This window comes from Calonectris borealis, chromosome 5 (assembly GCF_964195595.1).
Source record: "Calonectris borealis chromosome 5, bCalBor7.hap1.2, whole genome shotgun sequence".
Lineage (NCBI taxonomy): Eukaryota > Metazoa > Chordata > Aves > Procellariiformes > Procellariidae > Calonectris > Calonectris borealis.
Genome location: NC_134316.1, coordinates 8322962 through 8340976, shown reverse-complemented (window position 1 = coordinate 8340976; position 18015 = coordinate 8322962). Strand labels below are relative to the sequence as shown.

The 18015-nt window shown below is 42.9% G+C and overlaps 1 protein-coding gene across 1 annotated transcript in view; it reads left to right on the top strand.

Moving 5' to 3' along the window:
• KCNH5 (potassium voltage-gated channel subfamily H member 5) overlaps positions 1 to 18015 on the top strand; it is a 169409-nt gene that overhangs the window by 30153 nt on the left and 121241 nt on the right. The window contains exons 5-6 of the mRNA XM_075150883.1: positions 10812 to 10927; positions 14780 to 15172. Of these exons, the coding sequence (XP_075006984.1) occupies positions 10812 to 10927; positions 14780 to 15172 (509 nt within the window). The remainder of the gene's footprint in view (positions 1 to 10811; positions 10928 to 14779; positions 15173 to 18015) is intronic.

Here is an 18015-nt window from a genome sequence, read left to right as displayed (position 1 = left end):
TCTTGGTATTTGAAACCATCCATTTTGGATGGGCACAGCTTGCTAGTAACCAGGAAGACCTTCCGAGGTCACTTTGCTCCTGTTCCTGCAGGACAAGCATCCTCGTTATTGTCTTCTGTGACATGCTGGTGGCACTTTTAGCAGACACTGCTAAACAGTCGCTGAACACTGAACAGTCACGAAGAGGTAGTTGTTTCCTCACTCCTGGGGGTGACACTCCCAGGCCTTATTTCTGCCCCCCTCCTTTCTCGCTTTGCTGCTGTCAGATGAAGAACAGATAATTTCCATATCCAGGGCTGTTTAGTTTCTTTCACAGAAATCAAGTACTTTTCTGAATCTGGTATTGCCTTTTGAGGCCTTTTTGTGCTCCATCAACAACCCACAATGCACATTAACTGTCTGTAAATTTCTAGAAGTTTAATGTGCAATGAGAAAGAAATCCCACTGAAATCAAATCTAACCCTGTGAGAGATTGAATTAAACTGGAAGCTGATCTTTAAAGCGGTAACTGTTTGCAGATGGATACACTTTCTAGGTAGAAAACTGAACACTCATAAGCCATATATTAGATAATAAGTATAAATTTAGTAGAGTTAGAGAGTTTAAGAGTCTAATCTGTATATCACAGACCATTACATTTCACTAAGTTACTCCTCTGCTGAACCCATGAACTTACGTTTAACTAAACCATCCCCTCCAAATATCCAGTATTGATTTAGAAGTCTGAAGAGGCTGAGGATCCACTACATTCCTTCATATTTTTCTTGCTTTTTCATTACACTAATTGCTTTACAAAAAGCGTCGTATTTAAGTTAACCTGGCTTCAGCTTCTTTCAGTGACATCTTCTTACACATTTTGACCACTGTACTAAAAAAGTCCCATTAAGTCACTTACACATATAATCAAGTCATCGCTCCACCTTCTTTTGATTAAGTAAGTGAGTTGAGCTCCTTAAAGCTCTGTCTAGCCTGAATTTGGAGGTCTGGTGATTGCAGATACAGACATTTTAGCTGCACTTTAATCCAGCTCATTAGCAGCAGTAGGGATGAAGCCGTGGTGACATGGATTTCAGTCTCCCAGGTCCCAAAGAAGTTTCTGCAGCCGTTATTGTAGCCAGGGGGCTTCACAGCTAACTCCTCAATATTGCCCATTGCTCAGCCTCTCCAAGCCTAGCTCTTACCATTGTGCATCCAAGGAGTAGGTGAGTTTTTGCCAAAGCAAATCACATGCTGAATTGCTCGTCTACTAAGACCTCTGGATCCCTATCAGAACTGTTCTTTGCTAGGGACGTTTCCCCCTCCCGTGCTGGAGATACAATTTGCATTGCTTTTGCCTAGATATCTGGTTGCCATTTAAAACACATTTTAGTGGCACACGCCCAGTTATCAAGCACATCATCCTGCCTGACGGCCCTTACTCCTGTTTAACATTCCTCTAATCTTCCTGTCATCTGGCATTTTATCAGTCATTATAAAATGACTTTCAAACCATAGAGAAAAGCACTGAATAGAAGGGGACCTGTCCACTGGGGTCCAGAAGGCTATTTTTTTGCTATTTTCCACTACTCTTGTTTGATATCTGCCAGGTAGCAAGTTCTTCGTCCATTTAACCTGTAATTTACTGAACTGCGTAGTCTCAATATTTTGTCGAGGGTGTCACACAGTGTCAATTCAGTGAAGATTACCGTACAAGAGGATTTGGCCAGCGTGTGGCTCTCGGGTGATTCAGATGCAGCACCGGGATGAGGGGATGTTATGTGATGAGCACTGTGGCTGTGCTGGTTTGGGAGTTGTTGGGTCCTTGGCTGCAGGTGGGAGCAAAGCAGGGGCAGCTGCTGAGGTTGTCATCAAGTCAACAGTCCACGTTGCTGCCCAGTCCAGCCCCAGCAAGGGAGCACTGGTACGGGGAGCTGCCCTGGCTCGTGCCTCTCTGGCGTACATCATACGTATGCTGCGGCTCCGGCTGGCTGTTGCATTTGGCTTGCAGCTTGTTCTGTCAAGGCGTTTGGCTGTCTTCCTGAACCAGATTTATACTCTTATCAAACAATGAAATTAACATTGTGGGGCATTTTATATCATTCTGTATTGACAGCCATTCAATGTTCCTTTCCTTTGTTATTGAACATATTGAAACGCAGATCGGCTTTTCTCTCATTTTGCCTGAGATCAAGCTAAGCAACCTCTAATTGCTTGGGTCAGCCTGTTCGCCCTTTCTGCGTATGGGTGCAGAAAGCCTTTTGGTTGTACTCTGGGAATTCTTTAAAAACTTCATTGTTACTGTAATAAATCTAGCCAGAGAAGGATTTTTTCCATATGTCTTTAGCTTTCCGTGTCCATTCTCATAAGCCATATTTTCTCATTCACATACTCACTTGTTCTCTCTTTCTTCCCATCCCTGTGTGCTTTATTGTATACTGCTTTTTCATTTCTAGCAGCTGCCTTCCTTTTGACCCTGAGCCTTTGGCTGGTGTAATCCTTTTCCGTGACCATCGAATGGCACCATTTTGCTATCTGACAAACTCCTAAAAGCCAGTTGACTGACATTTACAGTACTTAGTCTCTTGTTCTTCCGCCCCCCCCAAATTTGTACTTGTTTTTGTATACTTACAGGAAGTAAGTTCTTCGTGGCCCTATGTGTGTGTGTATAAAGTTTACCTTTAAACATGACATTTAAGAAGTTGTGCACTGCAAATTTACAGCTATGTCAGAATTAAACTTAAAAATACATTGTATACCAAATGTAGTCTAGTGGTATATAAATCTTAGCACTTTACATCAGTAGATCTCAAAATGGCTTGCAAAGTAGGTCATTAGCATTATCTTTATTTTAGGGAGAAACTGAGCTCAGAGAGGTAAAGCGATACGCCCAAGATTACCCAGTGATTCTTCATCCATTTTGAGCTCCCCAGTAGTTGCAGTGGGTGGATGGTAACTGGCAATACAACATAGAGCAAGAACAGAGATCAGATGTAAAAATTACCCCAGGAGTGCAGTACATCATCAGACAGTGGAATGCACAGAATTTCAAATTGGTAAATTTATCCTAATATTTTGAATTACATTTGAATAGGCTCTGTGGTTCTTCAGTCCTTAAATAGTTCTACTACATCATGGGAGTGATTGAGCTTTGTTTGACTATTATTCTATTTATTCAGGAATCCCATTTATCCCTTTCTCTCTAACAAAGCAAAACCAGGAGGATTAAGTTTTTTGAAGAGACAATGAGCTCTTTCAGCTATACTTTACCTACAATAAAGAGCAGACAGCCAGCCATTGCAATGATTTTACTGTCTGAACGTCTAGAAATAGTTGAGATTTGTAGATGCTAACTATTGATGCAAAAGGATGATCCATGTTATCAATTGAATTCCAAACTGCCTATTTCCGTGGGTTGCTAGCCCTTTGCTTTTGTGGGTAAGTCATAGATCATGTATTATTTAAGCATTCTGTATGTTAACTGTTTCGTGCTCTGCAGTGAGAGGAGAACAACCTTTCCAGGGTCTAGAGGTGTTACTTACATTCCAGCAGGCAGGAATCAACATGAGCATTGCTGCAATTACCCTTTGCGGTTGTTTTTTACATACAATATCATTCTTAACCCAAGTGTTTTCACTGCAGTCTAAGATATTGGATAATTCCCTGTTACGCTGATTTAAAGGCCTTCATTATTTCTGATCCTTTTAAGACCAGACAAACCTTGACAAAAAGGTTAATTGCAACCCAGTAGAGCTACACTAATGTTTTATTAGGGGGAACTAGTCATGTCTAGGTTTTTCAGAGTAAGTGCGCTATAAAGAACATTAACATCTTGCCTTGAGATTTTTAAACTCTTCATAAACTCTGATCTATGAATTTAGCTTTAGAATAACATAATATAGTTTATGAACTAGAGATTTTAATTAATTTTTTTCAGTGTGGCTGCTAGCTACGTGGCTAAACCCATAGTTGGACCTATACACAAATCCAGTAAGAGAGATTGCAGATTTTCAACTCCTAATTAAACTACGGGGAGAATTTGAAGGGTTTTCTCACTTGCAAATACTTACATTTGAAAATATTTGCTGTTATCTTTGAAGGTAATGGGTAGGCCTATTGATTGCTGAGGTTTGTCCAGGGAAGGTGGCTTAAGGGTAGTGGAGCAAAAGAGCCCAAGTTGTCTTTGCTCATTAGCCTGTGCCTGCAAGGGGCTTCTCCGCGGCGGAGGGAACTGCCCGGGTTTGGCACAGCCCCTTGGCAGGAGCATCCGTGTGTGATGGGTGCCAGGAGTTGCTCCTCAGGGCACGTGGGAGCACTGTCAGGAGGCTCACAGTTTTGGGTGGAGTCTAACGAATTCTCTGCCTGCTTTGTGACCTTGAGGGGAGTCAGAGGGATTTAAAGGTTTTGTCTTCAGATAGCCATTAGGAAACAGTGATTCTGCCCCATCACTTCCAGCATCACTTCTGCTTGGGGAAGCCTCCCTTGCTGCACTTTCTTTGGGCAGCTTTTACCCTGGTCCTTTTTATGCTCTGCCATACACTGCAACAGCATCTCCGACCTGGATGACATTTCTCCTTACTTAGAGAAGGGCAGCAGAGAGGAGGAGCGCGTGTTGGAGATGGATGAGAGTGTTTGTGTACTGGATTGATCTGCAGGGTATATTAATGGGAAGGAGATTAGTGACCAGAACGGCAGGGAGAGAGGTCCCTCTGGCAATGCAAGGGTGGAGTTTGCAGAAGGTCCCTGAACACAGGGTAAGCAGTGAGTGTGGCGGTGGAGGGGAGCTGTTAGGGGAGCATCTGCCGCAGAGTAGTTGCCATCCCAGCTGACCGACGTAAAACACAATGAGTGAGGATTGTGAGGATTCTTCCTTCAACATCTCAGGAAGAAAGATGTGTGGGCATAATACTACTCTTGTTGGAAGGGTAGCTGACGGAAAGGCACCTGCTATAGTGAGCGAGGTTTCAGGTAAGATAGTTTGGACTTTCTGATGGTGGAGGGACAATAGGATCAATTTTTAAGCTGGAAACACTATTTCCCCCTTAGACATCACATCATTTCTGTAGTGGTGTATACATCTCGGGAGTGGCTGAGTGAGCATCTGAGACCCATCTGGAAAGCTTTTCCCTCTCTGAGGAGGTGTTCGGGCGCTCTGTCTGCTTCACTTGGCTATTGCCTACCTCCCTTCCGTGCTCCTGCACTCCCTCAAGCACAATGTTAACAGCTCCAACTCATGTTGTAGCAGCTAGGGTTTGAAAGAAATACTGATTTATTTTTTTTAAATTAATTTAGTACTCCTTTTTTTCTCTTCAGAGAAACCTTTGGCTCAGCCGTTGTGTGAAGTACACTACCAAGTCATCCCTGGCTCAGTTAGCCCTGCAGTGAGAGTGCTGTCAAATTGGCAGTCCTAATTAGAGCAAGAGATGTGGAGAATATTTTGCGGATACAAAGTATTTAATTGTGACTAAAACACATGGAGGAAGAAGAAAGTTGCATGCTTGGAAGGACAGCATTACGGCTGGGCCAAGGCAGAGACTAGTTTAGTTTGTGTCTATCAGCATGCTTGCCTTCTTCATGTCCTGTTTTCGTTACGGTGTGGAGTTGTTAAACTTGCATCTTCAATTTCTTGAGAATGCAAAAATTTTGAGTAATGGATAGGAACAGGGAAATATTTTGCAAGGCTTCTGTTTAAGAACAGACCCTTGTTTTGGATCATGAGAATGAACACAGATAAAGAGGGTGTTTTTTTAAAGCAGGGGTACAAATTCTTCTCGTTTTGTCCATGAATCTGAAAGTAATTAAGGAGAACCAGGGGATACAATCATTTTATGCGTATGTTATTCCAGAGTTTTCTGTTTGGGGTAGTTAACATCTTCCTCTGAAATACCCAGTTTAACTTCTTGTAAGGAGAAGCAGCTGCTGGCCTGATCTGATGTGTGATCTGATGATGTTGCCTTTGTTCCTCAGAATCTGAGTGCAATGGTGCAAGTTCAGGGTATTATTTTTCAAGTGGTGCTGTGGAAGAAAGACACAATCCAGCTGAGCTGAAGAGAGCATCAGAAGTGTTGCTTTTTCTCATGAGCAGTTTTTCTCCCTCCTCTTGCACCTGCTATTTGTGCCGCTCCTTTACTCCTTCCAGACTGAAAATATCTGTGAGGACAGGCGGTCACTAATACATGGGATAAAATTATCATTCTTTTCAAGTCTCTGTCTATAGAGGAAAAGAAAGGAGAGAATTGTTTGAAGAAACATTGACAGCAGTAGGCAGCTATGCAAATTGTGCCTGGTCTATTTAAACATACACATTGGCTTTAAATATAATTCTGAACTTATCTTAGTCTACAACAAGGTCAAGAAACAGAGAAATGTACCCTGTACAGATTATTTCAGACACGAGGCAGCCTGTATACATTTTCACCTTCCCACTCATACCCCAGCATCTTGCTGTTGCTATGTTTTTAATTCTCTTGGGTTGTAAATAGGAAACAAAAGAACTTGGTACTTTTTCACACTATTGCAGATGGATAGATTGGAGCAAGTAGAATAATGCTGGACTTCGTGCTGAATTAGAAAAAAGTCGTGTTAGTATATTCTGTACTTCCAGCGTCCAGAATCACGGGCTTCGCAGGGCTGAAAGAAATGTGAAAATGCCTCTAAATGAGGCTGGAAGGGTTTTTGCAAAAGGTCTGCTCTAGCACAAAGCAAAGCTTTGGTCTTGGTGGAGAAAGGACACGATGAAATGATTTGCCCTGTGAAAAGAAGAGGTCAGGCCAGATGAGCAGAATGGTAACCCTGAATGCTAAAACGTGTGGCTTCTTTCTTTCACATGACATTGATGATCTCACCAAGGTGGAAAAGGAGTTTTTGAAAAAGTCATAGTTCTTCTTTTCTTTTTGTTTTTTACAGCTAAAGGATTGCTGTTGTTTCGTATGTGTCTTACTCCTCCAGCTCCTTGTGGTACATCTTTCCCAACTTCCCCAGGCTTTCGGTATTTGCAATTAATGCAGAACAGATATTTTTCTTACCTAAGATGACGACAAAGGGTTTCTTACCAATTTTGCTTTTCTAAGAGGAGAGACATTTTTAAAACCCATATTTTTGTGAGTGGGATCTCTCAGCCTGTGAAGCACTATAGGAAAGGATTGCTGGAGAGTACATGAAGCCATCTCCTGTCATTGCGAGCCCCTGACTTTTCTCCAAATCCTCATCTAATCACTGTGCAGATCCATGCTCTAAACCTCTAAACTAAGAAAATAAAGTAAACCTTGAAATATGAACCATCAACCATCAGAAAGGTCACAGAATCACAGAATGGTTGAGGTTGGAAGGGACTTCTGGAGGTCATCTTGTCCAACCCCCCTGCTCAAGCAGGGCCCCCCTATGACCTGTTGCCCAGGACCATGTCCATACAGCTTTTGAATATCTCCAAGGATGGAGACTCCACATCATCTCTGGGCAACCTGTGCTAGTGCTCGGTCACCCTCGCAGTAAAACAGTGTTTCATGATCTTCAGATGGAACCTCCTGTGTTTCATTTTGTACCCATTGCCTCTGGTCCTGTCACTGGGCACCACTGAAAAAAGCCTGGTTCTGACCTCTTTGCCCCCCTCCCTTCAGATATTTATATACATTAAAAAGATCTGCCCCCCACCGAGCCTTCTCTTCTCCAGGCTGAACAGTCCCAGCTCTCTCAGCCTTTCCTCAGAGGAGAGATGCTCCAGTCCCTTAATCATCTTCATGGCCCTTTGTTGGACTCTCTTCAGTATGTCCATGTCTCTCTTGTACTGGGGAGTCCAGAACTGGACACAGCACTCCAGGTACTGGCCTTACTAGTGCTGAGTAGAGGGGAAGGATCACCTCCCTTGATCTGCTGGCAACACTTTCTCTAATGCAGCCAGGGATACCATTCACCTTCTTTGCAGCACAGGCACATTGCTGGCTCATGTTCAACCTGGTCCACCAGGACCCCTGGGTCCTTTTCTGCCAAGCTGCTTTCCAGCTGATTGGCCCCCCGGCATGTATTGGTGCATGGGGTTGTACCTCCTTAGGACTTTCCACTTGTCCTTGTTGAACTTCCTGAGGTTCCTGTCAGAGTTGGATTAACTGACAAAGCTGAGATGTGACAAATGAGGGTGTAGGGACTGAATCCAACAGTTTGGCTGTGGTGGTTTTGGCTGGGCTGAGCTCCTTTCCGTCACTCTTGTATCAGCTCTGTGGGACAGGGTGACAAACTAAAGCTTGGGGACCTGTGGTCCCCATGAACCACAGGGAAGTGTCTTTCCAGCGGAAGAGGACACTGCGTGTATGCATGTGTGTGTAGGTACCTTCCCAGGGTCTGGAGGTGGGTGACCACCTTCCCAGAGGAGAACTGCTCTTTTTCTCTGGTTCTTGCAGCATGGTTGCAGCGTGCCAAGAGCAATCGGCTGGATGCACCGTGGCCTCCAGCAATTATAAGAAATGTCGGGGCAGAACTGTCATGACGCTGTTACCATGCTCACTTGCTCTTTGAAATCACTGGCTAAGAAAGATAAAGAGCAGTTCTGACTTTTGTCTTAAAGCTGTCTCCTTGCCACAGTTTATAGACAATTAGGAAAAAGAAAACCATGAGAATTTTTTCTAGAAATTAATAGTTCATACTCAGATCACGATAGTGTCTTTTGATCTTATTTAATACAGAAAGTGCATGTTCCTAATTGAATATGCCTGGAAGCTCGAGAAGCATGAGGCGTATCTGAAGTTCACATTTAGATATGAAAAGTTAATAAAATACTTCTATTTTTTACCTTTTCACAGTGCATTTTTTATGTGCATTTTTGAGGTCATATATAAATAGCCAGACAAATGGTTTGTGCTGTGCTGGTGGTGTATCATGATATTTAGATCTGTTCTGATTGCTAAATGATGAACAACGGATTTACATTTGCGTAAATGTGAGATGTACGAGGTAAGTTGCAAAGCCAAACTGTAAATTATTTTTTTCTTGAAGTTTTATTGTCTTGTCTGTTCTCTGCTCTTCATTTTATCTACCCTAGGACTTCCCTTAACTTTCCAAGTCCCTAACTCCTATCAGCCAACAGGCATTTAAAAATAAACCTAGCTAACATAGAAGTGTTGTGTTTCCTTTCTCAGATGTGATGTTTCCCCCAATTTTCACCTACTCAGCATTCAAGTTAAATAAAAGTAAAACCTTCTTCTGAACCTGTTTCCTGTCCGTAACTTGTTTGATATTTTATACACATCTGTGTAGTAAAATATCAGGTTATACCTGGCTAAACTGAATGTTGAGCATCTCCTTCAGTGCTCTTGGGGAGGCATTTCCTTCCTGCAGATATGTGAATTTTCAATTTTCCTGCTTGACACCGAGGTGCTACGCTGCTTACACCCCTGGCGTTTTCTTTGCTACCGCCGATCTACCTCACCCTTTGATGCATCCATGCCAGCTGTCACGTTTGGGCGTTCTTCCAGCAGGAATGACTTGATGACATGTTCCCGGGTCGGTGCTGCTGTCACTAACGAACTCCGAATGCTCTTTTCTGAACGCTGCAGAGAAAATTCCCCAGGGGCGGCCCAGTGTGTAGGTCTCAAGCTACCATTAAGGCAGCTGTTTATCATTACTTTGACAGCTAAATGTATTTCTTAATGCCATTTAAAATCTAGTGCTAAAGACAGTGCTTAATCTGTCTTTAAAGTCTTAATGATTTTTTTTTTAATTTTAGTCTGAAGCATTGCTGTTGATGCAGCCCTGAATTTTACCGATTTTTTTTTTTTTTTTTTTTTAAATTTTAGTTTTGTCCCTGAAGTCTAGTTGGGGCAAGAAACAGTAAAGACTTAGGGATCAGACTTTTGGGGCTGCTCCAGTGGCCCTGAATCAGCAGGAGCCTTTCTGTAGGTGGGCAGGATTTTACTTCAACAGGATTTGCAGACTTGGGAAGCCTTTGCATTAACTTCAGTGGCTTAGAATTAGATTTCAGCAGCAGAGTAACTCCCCAGAAGGCTGAAAGCAGAATGTGATCCCTCTAACACGATGTCTCCAAAAGGCAGAAGAAAGAACAACCCAGAGCATTTTGATTTTACTCAGATTTACTTGTGGTCGCCTTGAAGCAGCGGTATTTTTCCTCTTTTGCAAGGTCTTTAAGCTTGGAGCCTGAAGCTGTTCTCTGCAGCAATTTCATAGAATCATAGAATCATAGAATCATACAGGTTGGAAAAGACCTCTAAGATCATCATGTCCAACCGTCAACCCAACACCACCATGCCCACTACACCATGTCCCTAAGGGCCTCATCTACACGTCTTTTAAATACCTCCAGGGATGGTGACTCCACCACTTCCCTGGGCAGCCTGTTCCAAGGCCTGACCACTCTTTCAGTAAAGAAATTTTTCCTAATGTTCAATCTAAACCTCCCTTGGCGCAACTTGAGGCCATTTCCTCTTGTCCCATCGCTAGTTACTTGGGAGAAGAGACCAACCCCCACCTCGCTACAACCTCCTTTCAGGTAGTTGTAGAGCGCGATGAGGTCTCCCCTCAGCCTCCTCTTCTCCAGGCTAAACAACCCCAGTTCCCTCAGCCGCTCCTCACAAGACTTGTGCTCCAGGCCCTTCACCAGCTTCGTTGCCCTCCTCTGGACACGCTCCAGCACCTCCATGTCCTTCTTGTAGTGAGGGGCCCAAAACTGAACACAGGATTCGAGGTGCGGCCTCACCAGTGCCGAGTACAGGGGCAGAATTTGGAGAAACTATTCAAGCCTGCGACATAGTATCAGTGAACATGAAGGAGGTTTACTAGCGATGAATGAGGTTTGAGTACTTCTGACACGATTTCCCTCTTTCCCGCAGGTTGGACGAAGTTTGCTCGGTTGACGCGGGCGCTGACGAACAGCCGGAGCGTACTGCAGCAGCTGACGCCGATGAACAAGGCCGAGGTGGTGCACAAACACTCCCGGCTGGCCGAAGTAAGTGGGACGGACACCAGCCTGCTCCCTTCCTAAGGCAGGAAGAGATGGGCGGGGATAAAAACCCAAACCTATTCCTATTTATAAATAATATTTTTAGAGGAAAATATTTCCCAACTCTTGATTTTTTTTTCAACCTCTCTGCTCATCTTAGAGCAGCACTGTGTGCCAAGCCCACGTTTCTGGGACAGGTCATGCTCTTTCAGTCACGAAAACAGTCTCTGTAGGTCGCTTTTACTTAAATGGCCCTATTTCTGTGCACGCAGTTCTCAGTTTGCCGGTTGTGGCTTAGCTGGGGGGGCACAGTGTGCTCCTCTGCGTGCTGTCTCACAGCGACGTGGAACCAGGCTTGATGTCCTCGAGCCCTGTGGATGGTCGCTTACTCTCCCAGGGAAATGGGATTGTTTGAGAAACTAGGTACTCCTCTGTGGAAGTATCCCTGTCTGGGTCCCAGGGGTTGCACAGGCACGCTGACTACATATATATCTTGACTTTCTTGCAAAGTCATTCCTGCAGTATTTTGCTCATCTTTTTTTTCTTCAGAACTGATGAAATGAACTCTTTGGCAGGTTGCAAACATCTCCTTAACAGTGCAGATGGTGCAACAAGTGAATGCCTTCAGGTTAACTGATGAAACAGAGGTACTGCTTTCCTCTTCATGTCCATTGGTAATGAAAAATACATGGGTCAAAATATATGGGCTACTGAAAATGACAGCCCTAGCCACCTTGCGCCAGAGAGCTTGTCCTGAGTTTGATGCTAAGAACTGGTAGCAGCTTTAAATGTTTTTTTTGTTCCCTTTCTGGTTTTAGTGGACTTGGATAATAAAAACTCTAGTTAAATTAGAATCAGAATGGAAACCCACAGTTTTCAGGTGTTGGCAGCCTGAAGCCGTTGAATTATCCCTTGAATTATCCCGTACCAATAGCTTGGATGACTGCTGAGTTACTCGCATGTCTTGCTTTTCTGATGCGTGATGTTTCAGCTTTCTGTAGATCCGGTTATATCCACTATTGGTTTAGTCTAGGGAAGGGAAGACTGGAGAAGATATGGTAACAATATTCAAATAAGTCTAAAAGAGTTGCATAGAACGAGGGAGGAAATTATTCACCAGGACCACTATAGCTAGAGAAAAAGTAATGGCATTAAGTCACAGCAAGGAAGATTTAGATCAGGCCGTAGGAAGAGCTCAGGTAAGGGAGAAGGTTGTACCCAGGAATACGTTGCTTGGAGAGTGTGCAATCTCTTCTCTTACAAGTTGATTAGAGCTGCAAAATGCTTTCTAGGCAAAGTGCTGTCAGGAATGCAGACTGAGTGGAGGTATGCCATCCCCCATTTTCCATACTTCTGTGTCTGAGGAGGAGTGTTATCATCACAGCTCCTCCCTGGCAGAATGTACTGCCCACCTTTACCAGGCTTAACCGTTATCAGCCGTTTTCATTAGTTGTATTCAAGAATAATTCAGAGAGTCTGCGATGAATGCAGCTGACTAACAAGATATTGTGTATTCTTTAGTGGTTTAAAATTAAGAATTCATGCAGCATGAAAGAAATGATCATTATAGTTCAGTGGTCTCCACAGCCACTTGCCACCCACTCACCATGTCAAACTCAGCATGATATTGTGTTAAGAATAATAATTATGCTTTTACAGTATCATGGGAGCTCCTAAGCACTCCACCACCAGAGGCATAGGGAACTATCAAGCATATGTTCGTTGCATTCGGCTTGAGCCCTAAGAAGCTTATTATTCCAGCTATAGTGAGGCTGTTTCCAGATCCTGCCCCGGTGAACAAGACAGTGAACAAACAGGCCTGGTGAAACCAAGGAGAGAAGTCCCAGTCCTGATTTAGCATGGCAGTAAAGTGTTGACCAAACATGAGTCCAAAGAGGTAACTGGAGATAATGCCCAGATTATGAGTCAAAGCCAAAATGGTGTGTGAAATGCAGGGGACAATTTTGGCATTGAAAGAAGTTTCATGGATTTGCACAAAGGCTGCTGTGAAAAAATGACTGTACTGATCATTGCTTTTATTCCAGGGAAGGACCCATGGATCCACCAGCGAGTTCAGTGTGCCGCAGTGGCCAGCTGAACCTTGCCCACTGGGTGGTTGTGGGAGTGCTGTTAGTGAGTCTTGTCCTGGTCGCTGGGGAAGTGACACCTGCAGGCTGATATTTTTACGGGTCTCACCAGGAGTTTGGCATCTGTGAGGGTCTCTGGTGAGCGCCATCGGGACCACGCTGCTCCGTGTGCGCTGCTGTTCAGCTGGGAGCTCAACACGTGGGTTTGTGTTACACCGAAGCTGGTGTGATACAAGGCTGTTGGCAAGGGGAGCAGCTGGGGTCTCCTGGAGGTCTCTGCTGCACTCTCACTGCTGCCTGCGTAGTGGGTCTAGTGGCTTCCTGGCTGCAGGATAAATTTGTGCAACTCAGCTGACTGTGTAGAAAACAAATGGCTAACTAATGTAACAATAAGGTAGTTTTTCATCATACCAGTTTAACTGACTTTCCTTACCAGTTGTGATTGCTAAATCTGACCTCAGGGAGGGTGGGAATAGGTAGGCAGGTTACAGCCTGACGCTGGGCCAGATTAGACATGTTGCAAAACCACAACACAGAGCGAGAGAGGCTGCTGCTGTTGTCCCTTGGTGATTTCTGAAGAACAGATTTTCAGTAGAGCCAGACTTTTAATGTCTGATCTCAGCCACAGCTTTCTCATCTTAAAAATAAGACTGCAAAGAATTAATGGAGAATCTGTACCTGCGGTTCTTGAGTTCATATTCTTAGTTGTTGTGCTGTTTATTTGGAGCCATTTACTCCTCTTCATCGAGGAAGCATCCTGCGTTTGATCATTTTTACGCATAGGGACTGCTATTTGGAATCCAACTGTGCCTGCAAATACGGTGCATCAGCTCCAATATGGGACAGGTCTAGGGCTGAAATGAGTTTTAAAGTTGTTGGAATTACTTATTTTATCCCATACAGACTTGAGATCCCCAAATGTAAAACGTGTTATTAGTTCCAAAATACACATGAATCTTTCAGTTGTCAGCACAATATATTGCCACATTGTGTGTTCCTTTGTGCTTTTGTTTCTTGTGTTGGACTGAGATAAGAGGTAATTATATTAGCTGGGAGGAATATCTTAAGCGAATTTGGCTTGGTTCCTTTGCAATGTTTCCAGTTCCATATTTTACAAAAGGGCACATGCAGGAGATTATAGTCATATGCAAAAAAGAAAAGTAATTACAAGAAATAAAAGAGAACACACTAGTGATATTGAGCTTGTAAGAGCAACAACTTCTTGAAGAAAATGAGAAGGAAGCATGATATTGCCAGGGTGTTGGGGCAGAAGTTGTGCACGCAATGCTTCATTTTAGAAGGAGGTCAACCAGCAAGGCTGAAGTCTGGTTTAGCTTTGATAGGGTATTGTTCTGTCTCAACAGTGGTTTAAAAAAGAGGTCAGGCACGAAGGATTAGTCTTGTAATACTTCCAAATATGGATGAATACTCATGTTCATAACTGCAGAGCTAAGCTGGTGTGGCGGTACCCACAACCTGTCTATGGAGCCTCTCTGCCCTTGCTATTGGCATGGTTTCCCCTTAGTCCATCTGCAAAGCCCTCCCTGTTTGCAAGAACATCCTCAGCTGCTGTGCTGCTCCCATTCATCGAGTGATAGCTGCTCCACACATTCTTAATAAACCAGATAGATAATTTAGAAACTGTGGGTTGACTTGCAATGTCCAATGAACACAGTCCTGTCTTTGTGCTGCTCCTTACAGAAATCTGTAATAGCCCTTATTGGATCATATTAATTGAAAACAGTAACATTTGCTTTTCTGTCTTTTACAGGTTCTCCAGCTGGGATCTGATATTCTTCCTCAGTACAAGCAAGAAGCTCCAAAGACTCCACCACACATTATACTACACTATTGTGCTTTTAAGACCACTTGGGACTGGGTCATCTTAATTCTAACCTTCTACACAGCAATTATGGTTCCATATAACGTCTCCTTCAAGACAAAACAGAACAACATTGCCTGGCTCGTGCTGGACAGTGTCGTGGACGTTATTTTTCTGGTTGACATTGTTTTGAACTTTCATACAACCTTTGTTGGCCCTGGTGGAGAGGTTATATCCGATCCCAAACTCATAAGGATGAACTACCTGAAAACGTGGTTTGTGATTGATCTTCTGTCCTGTTTACCGTATGACATCATCAATGCCTTTGAGAATGTGGATGAGGTAAGTGATTGTAGTCCACCTCAAAAGGATTGTTTTAATTAGGTGTTAATTTAAGAGCACGCTCCCAGGCATCTGGCAGCACTAAGAGGCGACTGAAGCTCTGTGCAAATATGCAGGGATGGCCTTAAGCTGCTGGGCTTCACCTACGTGGCATTCCCGTGTTGGAGAAAAGGCGTCTTGTGATTTCAGTACCATGTGTGGATATGTACATTAATGGATGCGGGTTTTAGAATCACTTGCTTGTCATCCAGAAGCATTGTTGCACATCCGTATCAAAATGGGCTGGACCAGTTGGGATGTCCCCCTTCCACAGCCTCCCTTCTCACCTCATACCCAGTGATTGCCTTCAAGCAGTCCTAATCCATTGCAGGGCAGACTAATATGGCTTGACGTAAATAATCAAAACTCTGTATCTGCTCTGGCTGAAGCTGGTGGCAAATTTGCCACTGACTTATATGAAAGTAGAGAACGCCTCTGAATGAGCATTTTTAAAATCCTGCCCTAGCATTACTTTTTGAACCATGCTGTAATTTTCTTTTTTTTTGTGATGTCTTTTTAAATGTCTGATTGAGAGGGAGATTTATCTCCATTTTTTTTAAACAGTTCTTGAACTACTGCTGGAATTTTAGAAACTGTTTGAGGAGAGAAAACATAAGTATCTAAAACGGACGCTGAATTAAAGCTTTTTAACTGCTAAATGTATTAACATTTACGAAATTGAGCTTGCAGCCTAAGATAATAGAGAAAACAAGCAATAACTACGACAAATAATGCATGTGCAAGTCAGTGTAGAGAAAATTCATTATTAAAATGCAACTATAATGGCATTAGGACTTGTTATAATTTTTCTCTAGAGCCTTTTATCTTTAGGGCCATAAACAGATGAAAAAGCCTCTGTTCATTTTTTAACATTTTAACAGTTTTTTCTTAGAACACGGTTGAGTGGCGTTTTTTGTGTTTGTTTTTTTTTTTTTAAATTCTCAAATTCTGCAGTTATATATCCTCACTATATAAAATCTACATTCTTATTTTTTAATGCAGACTTTGGTGCAGATTTTGTAGAGCTCCTTTAAAATTCCATCCCTGTCTCTGTGCTGAGTACCATCTTTTGACATTGTTCCATTTTATTTATAGCAAATATGACAGAAGTGATAATACTTGCAGCTTAAATTCAAGATCATACGAGAGCTGCCCGTCTGGAAGCAGGTTGTACAGTCAGGCTGTGTAAGGAGGTGGTGTTATCAAGGTTGTAAATATAATACAGCTTTTTAAGATAACCAATTTCAGACTAGGAGGAGCCTGATTTTTATAAAAATGCAGCATTATCTCCAGATTTTCTGCTTTTATATGTAAAACAAACAGAAAATGTCTGTGCCCAAGCGGGTACAGATTTAAACAATGAGCTTAACATATAGCTCTCTAACATATAGACGGGAAGTAAACCATCTGCAGTATTTGTGACAGTGAAAAGAATCAATGGCATAGTGCATTATAATTGAGGCACACTTAAAGTGGCAAACTTTAACCAAAATGTAGTAACAAGTATCATGAGCTCCAGTGATCCTAGAGCTGCTGTCATTTACCTTCAAACAAATGAAATATCAACTCCTTTTTAATTAGAGAACCAAGAGTAGCATTTCTTTCTTATGAAATGGTGTGTTATGGCCCTGGAGCCTCCAGCAGACATTGGAGTGTAACTGTTTATGTACTTGATTTCAAACCCCTCCAATTCCAGTTTTCCCTAGTGCCTGAAAAGAATTGAAGTGATTTTGAAAACAGGTATGTAAACAGTCAGTCTTTCCTCTTCGAGTCTACATTTTCCCTTCTCTCTGTCTTCCAGAGGACCGTTTTTTTTTTGTGTCATATGTCTTCATTTGTGACGTTTAAGTCTTTTGAGCTGGTCGGTGTGTTCTGGATGGTTGTAGTTATTAATGCTCTTTATCTTCATTTGGCTTTTAATATTTGTTTTAACTGGTACTTCTTTTCTGGGATTTAACTTTTTGGCCCACTAGCAGCAGTGTGCTCAAACAGTGTTCATAGGTAAAGAATAAGTAAATTGATAAGCTTAATTTGGAAGAAATATTCTGATTGATTAAAAGAAGAGTATTTCTCATTAGAAGGTGAGTGTTTCCTCCTTAAGGCAAGTAGGAGAGAGAAGAGTTCTTTTAGCTCTTGATTCTGGTAGATTTTAGCTCTTTATCTTGGCCCTGGGTGTTGGATAAGGGTATTTGTCTTTAATACTAAAGCTGGTGATTGTGGCATTTCAGAAAAAGTTAACAGAAAATCAGAGCTTAGTGGTAAAGACCTTGGGGGAAGGTCCTGGTGCTCTTTGAGTTCTTGGTATGCTGGCAAAGGATGGACGCAAATTAGAGTGAATAGCCTTAAAAGCCAGCTGAGTGAAAAATGACTTTCCAAATTTCCCTTGTGTGTCCCACCTCCATCCCTTCGTTTTCCACATAGAATCATAGAATGGTTTGGGGGACACCTTCCACTAGACCAGGTTGCTCAAAGCCCCATCCAGCCTGGCCTTGAACACTTCCAGGGATGGGACATCCACAACTTCTCGGGGCAACCTGTTCCAGTGCCTCACCACCCTCACAGGGGAGAATTTCTGCCTTGTATCTAATCTAAATCTACCCTCTTTCAGTTTAAAGCCATTACCCCTTGTCCTATCACTACATGCCCTTGTAAAAAGTCCCTCTCCAGCTTTCTTGTAGGCCCCCTTCAGGTACTCAAAGGCTGCTATAAGGTCTCCGTGGAACCTTCCCTTCTCCAGGCTGAACAACCCCAACTGTCTCAGCCTGTCTTCATAGGAGAGGTGCTCCAGCCCCCTGATCATCTTC